This window comes from Dendronephthya gigantea, unplaced genomic scaffold (genome assembly GCF_004324835.1).
Source record: "Dendronephthya gigantea isolate DGI-Jeju-01 unplaced genomic scaffold, DenGig_1.0 000329F, whole genome shotgun sequence".
In the NCBI taxonomy this organism is placed as follows: domain Eukaryota; kingdom Metazoa; phylum Cnidaria; class Anthozoa; order Malacalcyonacea; family Nephtheidae; genus Dendronephthya; species Dendronephthya gigantea.
In genome coordinates this window covers 58,545-70,516 of record NW_021163339.1, presented here as the reverse complement: position 1 = coordinate 70,516, position 11,972 = coordinate 58,545, and the positions used below count along the sequence as shown (strand labels likewise).

At 36.8% G+C, this 11,972-nt stretch overlaps 2 protein-coding genes across 3 annotated transcripts; both read right to left on the bottom strand.

The window, feature by feature from the left end:
* Positions 1–279: 279 nt before the first annotated feature.
* On the bottom strand, positions 280–5,667 carry LOC114542044 (eosinophil peroxidase-like). Of its 2 annotated transcripts, XM_028561793.1 has the most exons (6): positions 4,569–5,667; positions 2,871–3,029; positions 2,160–2,253; positions 956–1,115; positions 683–754; positions 280–370 (listed from the first exon to the last, which is right to left on the bottom strand). In XM_028561793.1, exons 1-5 carry the CDS (start codon positions 5,599–5,601, stop codon positions 692–694), a joined length of 1,509 nt encoding a protein of 502 aa, XP_028417594.1. In that variant the 5' UTR covers positions 5,602–5,667; the 3' UTR covers positions 280–370; positions 683–691. The 2 variants fall into 2 exon arrangements, with proteins under 2 accessions (XP_028417594.1, XP_028417595.1); XM_028561794.1 differs by lacking the exon at positions 280–370 and having other exon boundaries at positions 682–754.
* LOC114542038 lies at positions 5,664–11,972 on the bottom strand. The gene is made up of 12 exons (XM_028561789.1): positions 11,896–11,972; positions 11,739–11,809; positions 11,437–11,502; positions 11,265–11,336; positions 11,076–11,141; positions 10,744–10,809; positions 10,455–10,505; positions 9,866–9,922; positions 8,297–8,734; positions 7,214–7,661; positions 6,131–6,351; positions 5,664–5,695 (listed from the first exon to the last, which is right to left on the bottom strand). Exons 1-12 carry the CDS (start codon positions 11,955–11,957, stop codon positions 5,664–5,666), a joined length of 1,650 nt encoding a protein of 549 aa, XP_028417590.1. The 5' UTR covers positions 11,958–11,972.

Genomic DNA, 11,972 nt, shown 5'->3' with positions numbered 1-11,972 from the left:
AATTGGACCAATTTTACAGTCGAGATTTTTTGATACGAAAAGCAATATAGCCAATACTATTTCCATTAACTGAGGATACGTCACACGTAGCTCATATTTATTTCAGGGACATCCCACACGCGTTTCCTCTTTCTGCCTTAATGTCGCTTCGGAAATCAAGCATACATTTGTCCCAGAATTGATGATTCCAATATGACGCTCAACCATGCATGCACATTCAATAATTGAATGTTTAATATTAAAAAAAAAATCAGGACACATCAAGTTCACGTACCTGCTCTATTTAATACAGCAAAATTACATGCGTTTTAAAATAAAATGCAGCAATAAATTTTAATGAATTGTATTCATTTTTCTTCTGCTTCTTTTCCTAAGCATAAAAGAGAAAAAACTGCATCAATCTTCTAATTAGGTACCTTTGAAATACCCGCGATTACACAGGGTGTAAAAAAGATAACACATATGATTATTTTCGTGCGGTCGGAATTCATATTTTAGCGTTTCCTGCAATCTGATTGTCTCCCGAGCGGTCCGTATGAGGCCGTATGGACCGCGCGAAATATATTCATGAATATTTGCGAAAGACATATATGAACATATTGCCTAAATTGCAAAAGGCAAATAAACCCGGAACCCGGAAGAACATAGCGGAATTCAAAGTTGTCAAATAAACCAAACATACCTTTTTCTCTTAACGCTGCAAATAAATGTACCGGGAAATGACGCTCGGCCCCCTCCATCTTCCACGTTGAACCTATATAAAAAATCATAAAAAATTATTACACAACTAAGGGCATATGAGTATGAATCTTGCTAAAAACGAGTGCATGCAAGCATAACAGGTGTCCCTAAAAAGAATCTCCTACAATGAAATCAGACTATTTGTTTGGGCAGAGCTGAACAGTTTAGGGCACTGTCGTTTTATGTTTACGTTTACTTTAATTAGTTAGTTTACCTGAGCAACCAGGCCTCTTCCGCCACTTCTCTCAATAAGGGCAAACGAAGAGCATTGGCTACGAAATATTGCTCCAGCTCCAATCCCTCTCAAAGCTCTACGAACACGAAAGTTCAATCCTTGGGAACCATCGCGTTGAATAGCAACAAGCACAAATTTTCTAGAAAACATAAAAGGTCAGTATCAATTTCTTTTGATCAGGAAATTCAATTTGGTTTTACTTTAGGCCTGGTTTACATCAGTTTTTATCAATCGGAGTGCTATCGTATTATTTTTTGAATAAAGAGCATCTTTTATAGCGAAATAGTGAACTCAATCAAGGGAAAACCCAAATTTTCAGTTCAGTGTAAAGCAGCCTTTGAGGGTGGTTCATACTTGTCCCTGAGAATCGGAGATTCCTTTCGTCCGAGTCTCCAGTGTGCAATGTGCTTTGTCACTGAAAAGTCCCAATGGGGAGCGATCAATTAAAATATTTTTTTCTCTGCCGGATAATAATACAATTGTTAGGAGCCAGTATTGACTAAATCTAATGTGAAATGCTCTTCGTTTGATGACTTTGATCTTTTATGTTGTACGTGTTCGATTTCCACTTCGCCAGAGTTTTTGATCGAACGAAATTTTTAACCTAATTTTTAAATTGTGAAAATTCAACCGTATTTTAAATCGATGCTGCATGGGTTATGATCTTGTGCAGTGATTTTAAATGAAAAATTTTTCTTGTCTCAAAAAAGTACTCAGGTTTGATTTGTAACAACTTTCAAACGAGTGCTGGCAGCTGTCGCACTGAAATAGACATTGGCTAGCAATTATTAATTAAGTGTGCAATTTCAAATTAAAAGGCATCTAAATTCAATAACATGGACGTCGGATTCTCCATTGGTTATGCGCACGTGCGAAATTTGGACCAGTAAAACCTGGTTATCAGCAACCTCATCATTGGTTGAGACAAAAAAGTTTGTATTTTGCTCCAACGTTTACATTTTTTGCGAACAATATTTTTGTAAATTATTGGAAATAAAATATTTCAATAAAAATTATATAAAATCCGAGGAATATACATGGACATATAATTCAAGAATCACGGATGTCTAATCTTTTCACTAAAAAGAGGCAAGTTTAAGCGAAAAAAATTTGGAGGCGACAGATAAAGCATTTTCGTAAAAAATTCCGAAAAATAAGACTAAAAATATTTTTTAAATCTTACCCCCGGTGAAAGCGTAGGCTTTTGAGAAAATCAACCATGCGATTGGCAGCAAAATTACTTCTGGTGAAAAACGATCTGCGCTGTTCAACACGCCCTACACAGAAAATAAATAGAAACTTGCAATTATACCTAATTTTCTTTCCATATAAAAGAAAACTAAGCAAATACGAGTAGTAGATACATCAGTAGTAGCTATATACATCGGGAAAAAAACGTAGCTTTGAAGGTAACCTGAAATGTCAGTGGAAAGAATTAAAAATATTCCAAAGAACTACCATATATGCTTGCGGGTAATTATTGTGCGTCCCTTGTAGATTAGGATTACTCCACGTTGGCAAGATCAAATCACTATACCAAAGAGTTACTGCCAGGGCAGAGAGGTCACAAGTGGATCAAAAATTAAAGAGAAGAAGATGGTAGCTCTTTGGCAATATTCTAAGGCAGAACAGAATGAGCGATGCAAGGGCGGCGTTAAGTTGGAGACCGGAAGGGAAAAGAAAAAGGTGAAGGTCAACGTTGATTAGCATCGCAGAGATGGAGATGAAAGAAAGAGAAGCAAAAGATGGGACTCACAATTTTATACAGTTTTTAAAATAGTTTTATCGTTTACGAAAAATGTAAAAATAAACATCGGAATGAAACGGTTGACGAAGTTTCTAAACACTAGCAGACTACTCGTAAATTTTTAGTCCACATATTAAATACACATACCTGTCCTCCCGTTGATAACAACGATATTGTAGCCATTTGAATGCCTGGAATAATCAATTCCGTTGATTCGAATAAATGCGCGACCAGAGCCGGTTCTTCGTCGATCTCTACAACCTTCACTTCTTATGTAGATCCGGATACGTCTTGATGTCCCTCCACCTGAAATAAGGTGAAATATTACTATCATGGCGAGAAAATGTGGATGTAAGCGGGAGGAGTTAAGCGTTTGACTCTCAAGGAGCATACACAAAATATTCAGTAGTTCAGCGAAAAATTTCCAAGATGGCGGCTAGCTAAACGATGCGCGCATAGCCCTGGACGGATTCATCGGGTATTATCTCGTTGAGAAAGTCTATGTAATTTTCCTGCTTAGATTATGCGTTATGCCATTGTAGCAAAACACTATTGCGAATAGCCATACAGTACATAACTTGATTATGTAATATTCCAGCCATAGACGGCAATGTTTATGAATTTATTAAGATTACTTAGAGACCAAAGCTTGGTCACAAAGCTGGTACTAAAAACAAGCCAAATGGATGCATATTCGAACAAGAAAGACCGATATTTAGTTTGTTCTGCTTGCCATTTCTGTGAGTTTTTCCTCGGGAAGTCAGATTTCACGGCTGGAATATACCAATTTTGCACTAAAGTTAGTTCAAAATACCAAACTACGTAAAAATCCTACAGATTTGGGAAGAATCACCCATGGTTCATAGTTAAATGTCGTGATACCGAATGAAATTTCTATATCGCTATATTAAAAATTTTTCGTCGATGAAAGTTGTCACCAGGATCTAGCAATTTTAGGTCCGACATTTTAAGCTTCCTTTAAAGGGTTAAACTTTAAACACAATTTTATTCCTAACTCCAATACAATTCTTTAATAACGCGTCGCCATTTTGTTTACCAAAAAAATTTAAAGTCTACACGATTAACACGCATGCGTGTCCACATTTTCTCGCTATGGGAATATCCGAAATAATTAAAATACGAATTACGAATTTTCGCCGAAATATTGCTTAGTTTGTTATGAGCTGAATTCATGCGCAGAGACTTCACATCTTGGAAGAAGAAGAAAATGGGTTGCAAGTTATTTGATTTTTCAAGTCAGATTTATATTTTTTGTCGATTGTGACTTGAACAAACGTTAAGAAATGGCCAAACAAGGGCGCTTGGAAAACTTGAAATGTGCACGTGGTTATAAGAAAGGCATGACACAATTACTCAATTTCAAGTTCAAAGTTTCGATTCTATTTGAGATTCGTTGTCAAACGAGACATTCTAATTTAAGCATTGTTGTCCTGTCTGGACGAGAACTGACGTTTGACAAAATTAAAAACATGAAACCCTCAATTGCTGGTCTGGTTTCACAATGATTCTGAAATAAAGCTAAAATAGAGCCTGTCTTATAACTCTTATATCGTGGTTGAAAATTTCTTTGTTTCTCGGAGTGTGTTTATGAGTTAGTAAATTTATAACTAAAAAGAGATTCAGGGTTTTCTGGGACACCCTGATATTTTTTTTACTTCGAACTCCATGGTGTATAAAAACCAAAGACCGTTCGAATAGCCTCTTAATTTTTTTGTTCATTATCGTCTAACTGGTTTAGTTCGCGCATTTTTAGACAAACTAGTTTTGTAATAAAATTATATGATGTAACATGATGTGTATATATGACCACGAATAGATACATACTTCTCCAGGCTCTGAGATTCATACGAGGTATTCCGGCACACTCTACACGACGAACGTTTCTGTTTCCGGCGAAGAATGCATTTCTTTGGACTGACACGATATTCTTCAAATTATCGCACATAATTCTCGACATTGTAGCCTTGTTAATCTCCCTCAACTGCCAAGGTGTGAACACTCCACTTTTTTTGTAGAAGAATCTGTCGCCATCCCTTAATCGTCTGAATTGCTCCCGAATGATGCACCCAAACGTCGCCCCAACAATTCCACCATTTGCCGGTGCTTCTCCTAGACCAGCAACAAATAAATCTGCGTTTTTAGGACTCCCGTACAGCCTTCGCAGACAAATTCTATTAAGTCGGCTTTGAATTTCTCTGCGTGTACTCCAGAAACTTGTGGCACTTTTCAATCCACAAACATGTCGGTATGCGTTATAACCAGGTAGCCCGTGATCTCTACTGCGCTGGATGTTCAAGGCAGCAAGGTTTAATCCTGGAGAATCTGGACGTTCGAATAACTGTTTCAGCAAAGGAGTGGCAAGTTTCTGATCGAAATTCTCAGATGAATTAGCAAGCAAACCAAGGAGAAGTCCATCTATGCCGTTATCACGTAAGAAGCTGGTGTTGAAAAAAAGATGGGCTAATGGTAAGGGGCTCACTCCTTGCTTAGGATTGAAATTTTTATCAAGGACATCAAACGTGGGCCGGATTAAAGTGTGTCCAAATCTAAACGCAGCGGTGGAGAATGCGTTCAAAAGGTCAGGGTTGACATTTGGGTTGTAGCCTCGATAGCGAGGAAGCGTGTTTCCTATGATAATTGGCAGAAAGTCCTGGTATGTAATTTTCTGCAGCACAGCACCAACAATCTTTCTCGTTTCCTGATAAATTTTTTCACCGTCCCAGCCGGGATTCAGTCTTCCTAATGCACGAGCAATTCTGTTATGTTCCCGAACAAACAATGTATGCATAGAGGTCAGTACTAATTGTTCATTCGTTCGACTGTCACCAGCTAAGAAACATCCACGTCCCCCATTCATTTTATGGCAAAAACGGGCTGGACCCTCTCTTTCGATGCTATCCTCGGGGAGAAATTTGCCATTTACGCCAGGGTTGTTTTCAAAAGCCCTTTGCCTGTAACAAATGAATTCATGTCAGATCACATATACGATAGCATAAACCAGCATTTATTGTGAACACGAAAGGAAATTTCTAATGTCATAAAATTAGGAGGTAAATTCTGTGGAATATTTCTGTTTTCGTTCGCACTAGATTTTCAGATAATTCAACTTTACCGAACTGATTCAAGCATCTCAAAATTCAAGTCCCGCACTAGTGAAAACAGAACGCTAAAACTAACCGCTAACTAATTCGTCGTCTGAGATAAATCTCTTTTTGATCAATCTAATTTTAATTTAAGTAAAAAAATGACAAAAAATTGGTTGTTTAACAATAAAGTTTGGTCCAATAAATGAGGCAACCAAATATAGAATTTAATACAGTTTTCACAATGTTAATACTTTTGCTAAACGCCTGCGATAAGTTAACTTAACGATAAGGGTTACTAACTTCTCAAATCTCTCAAATCTCTCGCAAGTGTTTTACCGGATCCATAGACCTGCGAGGCATCAACAAATGACGTGTCAACATTAATCTGCTCTCGTTTTGTGAAACGGCCATTCTTTATTTGACATTCACTAGCTGATCTTGCAAAATGAATGCCCTCGGCATTTCCAAACGGTTGGATGGAATAACAGGGTGCTGCAAAATCATCTGCTGAACCGTCGATTCTGTAAGAAATGGAAAAACACTAAACTTTGTCATTTCATAAGAGGAATATTCTATTTCATCAATATAATAATAAATATGTCGGATTAAATTACTCTCTTATGATTGATCAGTTAAGAGGTCAATTTTCCTCAATTAGTTCATGGCAAGTTACGCAGCAAAATCACTTGACCCTGATTAAAAAAACTTTCACTTGTGTTTAACAACAACCCGCTCACCTACATGGAACGAAAACTTTTGCTATGTTTGCAATGTTTGCAACGTCAAAGTCGGCATTGCTCGTGACAAAAATATGATGCTTGCGTAGAAAAATTATGCCTTAGAATGCATAATGCAGCCCTTCAAAAATTTTATTACGCCAAAATAAAAAAAAATCATCATGTTTGGTAATGACTATGGTAGAAATTTTCTAAAAATAAACAACAACAACAACAAAAACAGCAATAACAACAACAACAACAACAAAACATTATACACAGTAGGAAAGACCAGAGAAAAACCCCCAGCAACATTAACAACACAAATTTAAAAACAATTGTAATGTATATAACAACTATAAAAACACATTTCAGGTGGTTTTTTTTAGATAGATTTTAGTATCTGTGGTTCACAATTTACATCTATTCTTTAACTCGTCGGGTGCATTCCTAGTGTTGTCTAAAGCCAATTTATCAATAAATTTCAATGCAATGAGAAAACGAAGCACATCAAGAGAAATGGCGGCGACCGAAAAAAGTAGTGACAATTGCAAGCACAAATGTGCTTAACACAATTAAAACAAAAAAAAGAGTATCGCGTTGACAAAAAAATTCTGATTATCCTGGTTCAACTATAGGAGATGTGATAAGTCGAATAATAACTTACGTTATGCCTTGGCAATTGTCCGAACACTGACTTTCCGGTGAAAGACCAACGTCATGATCCAAAAATTGACCGAACTGCATGAGTAAGTGAGAGTGAGGCAATGGCCTCCTTGAAGGCTGATTTTGTTGAATAATAAATCGTTGAACTACTTTGAGCGTCGCAGGAATATTAGGGACGTTCACTTGACCTGGGAAACCGATAGGTTCGTCAAGGCCATCGAAGTCAAAATATTTTGCAGGAACAAGGCGATTGAGAGGACCAGGGGCGGAACCAAATAAAGGATTACGAATATTGTTGCATGTACCATCAATCGTGCGAAATGTAAAAGTTGAACGTGGACAGTGTTCGACTTTCCTTTGTTCGCAGCTATGTCTTCTTGCCAAATTCCTCAGTGCTCCTTGCGAAAATAGGGTGTTGATTCTCCAAGCAAGGAAAAATTTTTCTCCTCCTAGAGTTGTGAAATTATCATTTTGCATTTATTTTTACTCCGTCGCTTAAAACAAATGCATATTTAAGTACATTCAGTCTGTGACAGAACCTGAACTTATATATGAAAACTGACTTTTCAAACACTTCCACTTAGAGCGATAGGGCAATAAAAATTATCTCTATCGCCTTAAAAGTAACATCACGCTTATTTTTGTTAACTTTATTACTTCTCAAAATATTTTAGAAATAAATTATTTTCTATCTTTGATTTGCATATATTCTTGCTTTGATATCCATGACATTCAGTTCGGCCCGACAGATTTATTTAGTAAGTGCGATAGCTTACAGTAGAAATTTTGGGCAGAAATAAATATATGAATGTTCAAAACCCCCCTTCAATCATCGTTCCAGGTACGTCCCTGGCTACAGATGTATTCTTCATGAAAGCAAACAACGTTTTGATCTCAAAATTATGGACGGAAGGGAATGTACAATTGGCGCAACTAGCTCGACATGAGCATTAAGTCAAGCAGTCGCTAAATACATGCAGTCTTACAAATGAAACGGCAATTCGTTTAAAATCACTGAGATGTGTGTGACTGGACGTTTGGTTCAGTCAAAATCATTCACGTGCATTGTGCTAAGATAACTTACCGCGATTGTAAACCTTCAAGATTCTATTCATTGCGCACTTAAGATACTTCTCGACTTTGACTGCCGCCATCATTTCTTCGCGCGCTTCCCCAGCCTCGTGATTATTGAGTCTGAGCAGAGCGTCTGAATCACGCCCGCCATGCTTTCCACCAAGATCACTTGAACGGTCGTTAATGTTGCAACCGGAATTCAAAAATCGATCACCAGAATTTCTTCGAATAATAACCAATCTCAACCACAGTTTCCCTAAAAACTTAGACAGTCGACCACATTTCAGAAAAACTCTGGCAAGTGCGTTATTGCCGTAAATGCGGACGATCCTGAGTAGCTTTTGACATCCTCCTCGACGATGTGAAAGGAGATTTGCGGTTATTCCAATAGGACGCACATCTTCTGTCAGAAAAATTTTATATCGATGGCGCCGAAAACCTCTTTTACCTGAGGGAGAATGTATTAAAAAGAAGAGAATAAATTTAGCAAAAAATTATCTTGTATCTTAACTGGAATCCGGAATAAAAGTTGACCAAACAAACCCCAAACTTCAAATTCTGGGAACTAAATATTTGTGCATGGCAAAGGAGAATACATGCAGTTATCTAAATTAAAGTTGCCTGTGACATGCAATTGTAGAATGTGAAATGTGAATGTTGGTGCGAATAATCATTATCTTCAAGGTTTAGCATATCAGTAGCCTCTTAGGGAATATTTTTTACCAAAACTCGCAATGCAAATGCCAGGTTTATTGAAAACTATTTTTCTTATCTTTGTCCCCACGTTTTGTGAACACGAAAATGTCTTCTAAAGTCTGCTTGTAATTGCAAGTTCCTGATTCTCGCATCATGTGTGGAACGTCACCCTGATTGACTTTCAGGACCCAGCGAGCACTGCCTCGAATTAGGCTCTAGGAATTGTTCCCAAACATGCATATACCCAATGATTTTACTGTCTTGAACCTTATAACTGATACGATAAGTATACTATACAACAACTCGATAGCTCTTAATTTATTTTATCAGTGCGACATTTCGTCGACAAGCTGTTCACCTTCGTTATGGTACATTCCTGTACGATTTTAGTTCCCTTCCACGAAAATAATTCTTACAGGCCCCTAATAACCTATTAGCTAGAGAAACTGGAAATGAATATTCTTGTATGAGTTTGTTTCGAAGCTGTGTGTACTTATTGCATTCATATTTCAGGTAATGCAAATATCTATAGAGTTTCAGATTTTAATTTAAGATTGCGCATTCAAAAAACACTGATTTACAGCGTAAATTAATAACCTTTAACGCTGAACAGTTTTGTAGAATTAAATCGTTTTAAAAGCTGATGTGTTTTAAACCGCTACATCTCATTTTGTACCTCTGATAATAAATCATGCAATCACTAGCGTCTAGTCATAGAAACATGATGAAATTCATGCAACCTAATTCAAAGTGACGGAAGTTGGGTTTATTCCCCGTTCTTAGTCGTTTTCAAAAATTGCATGCGGATGACCCCGATAAGTTTTTATGTTCATTCAACTGCCATACTCGTCTTATATCCACTCCCAACCCCCACCACACTCACCAGCTGGTTCGTCTTCTTCTGTCTCTGAATCTTCTGACTCTTCATCAAAATCCTCTTCTGAAAAAGAAATGAATGCAGCTTGTTTCATTCTTACATTACAGATAGCCACATCAATTTATTTTATTTTGTTATATGTCTTATATTTATTGGTCAGTTTGCCTATTTGAGATACTACATGCAATATTTAAAAATTTGGTGAATGCCCGGTAAGCGTTTACCGGCGTTCAGCCTTAGTTACTCACTTACCAAAAGGTTCGTTACATCTTACTTTGATAATATTTTTGTACTTTTGCATGGTGACATCAAATAAGTTAATTCGCTTGTAGGTACACCACGTAAGTATTTATTCATACAAAGCTTTCGGTCCGTTAACCAGGGCCTTCGTCATTGCAATAATGAAGAAGAACTGATGCAATCAATCAATTGTACTGATGAAAGCCCGCGTTAACGCACCGATAACGTTACAGTAATAAATACTTACGCGATATACCTAACAAACAGCTAGTTGATTTATATTTTACAATGTTTAGTAATTTATAGGACACCTTGGCATGAGATGATGTTCTTTTAACCATAGGCAGCAACTTACCAGTAGGTTCTTCTTCTTCTTCCACTTCTGATTCATCTTCGAAATCCTCCTCTAAAATAACAGTGATACAATTTAACAGTGATACAGTTTTAGTCGCACAATTCTAGTCACAGGAGTTTTAAATTTTTTGTTAGGGTAATATATTCTTAAGAGAACTTCTTATACAATATAAAGATATATTTCATTTCAGTTTCATTTTCATGTGATACATAGCAATAACCATTTGTTTTTTAAAATTCCTATAAAGCGTAAGTACGCATAGTATTACCATTGCCAGCAAATGGTATACCTGTGGGTTCGTTCTCTTCAAATTCTGAATCCGGATAATCGTCTGATCCCAAGGCAATATCGTCTTCTAAGATTGATCGTGATACAACTTGCATTATAGTTGCACAATAATTCAATGTTTCTACAATTATTTCATTTGCGGTAAATCTCATACAGCTCTGTCGCGAGTATTTTTACGCGGTTGCAACATTCATCATAACTTTATGACAGCGACTATGCATTAACTTCATTCAGATCATATTGCCCAAAATATTTACACTCTATTTGGCATGTGACCAAAATATCGCTGTGCAATATATCAACTCGGTAATTAGTCATGAATCAGCCTCTTACCACTAGGTTCATCCTCTTCTTCTTCTGAGTCCGAAGATTCGCCCGATACCCCTTTAGGATTTCCTTCTAAGTTGACACAATATGGTTATTGATGTTGGTGATAATTTTATACTACTGAATGACTTTATTCATAGTTTCACACAGTCTTAAGTACGAGTTTAAGTTTACTCAATGTAACTGGTAACTTGCCAGTAGTGTCGTCTTCTTTTTCTGCTTCTTCTTCGCTTGGAGAATCTTTTGATTCTTCAATCGAATCTCTTTCTAAAATTTACGTTAAAACAGCATGAATTCGTCTCATATTTCTGACTATGTAATAGTTACATAGAGACTTTATAAGTTTTAGCCCGTTCAACTGGCATACCCCAATCTTCGTCTTCTTCGGCTTCAGAGTTCGGAGAATCTTCTGATTCTTCATTAGAATTCACCACTAAAACGATATGACGCACGTTAGTCTCACAATACCGCATAGCTATTTTTCTAATTACAAAGAAATGTAACAGAGCCTATTGTTTTCTAAGATTTCAAGTCGTGGACTTTGGTTTATTTACCTACCTTGCCTTCAACCCATTTGAATCAAGAGAAAATACACTTGCCTGTGTCTAACCTGTATATTTGTATATTTCGTAGCGTTCAGGTACAGATTTAATTAGATTAATCACTTACACATTAGCTTATTCACGCCCGATGATGAAAACGTTTTTGAGGAACTCGTTGGGAGTTCTCTCGCTCCCATCCTTTGAAAGTAAGAAAAGGCCAAAATCACGAGAAAATCTGTTTCAAAACCTAGAACATTACACTACACATAGATAAAAAGTCTTACCACTGTAATTCGTAAATCAAAATAGTTGAAATGACCAAAAAGAACATTTCTCGATTCGACATTTTGTTAGGCGTTTG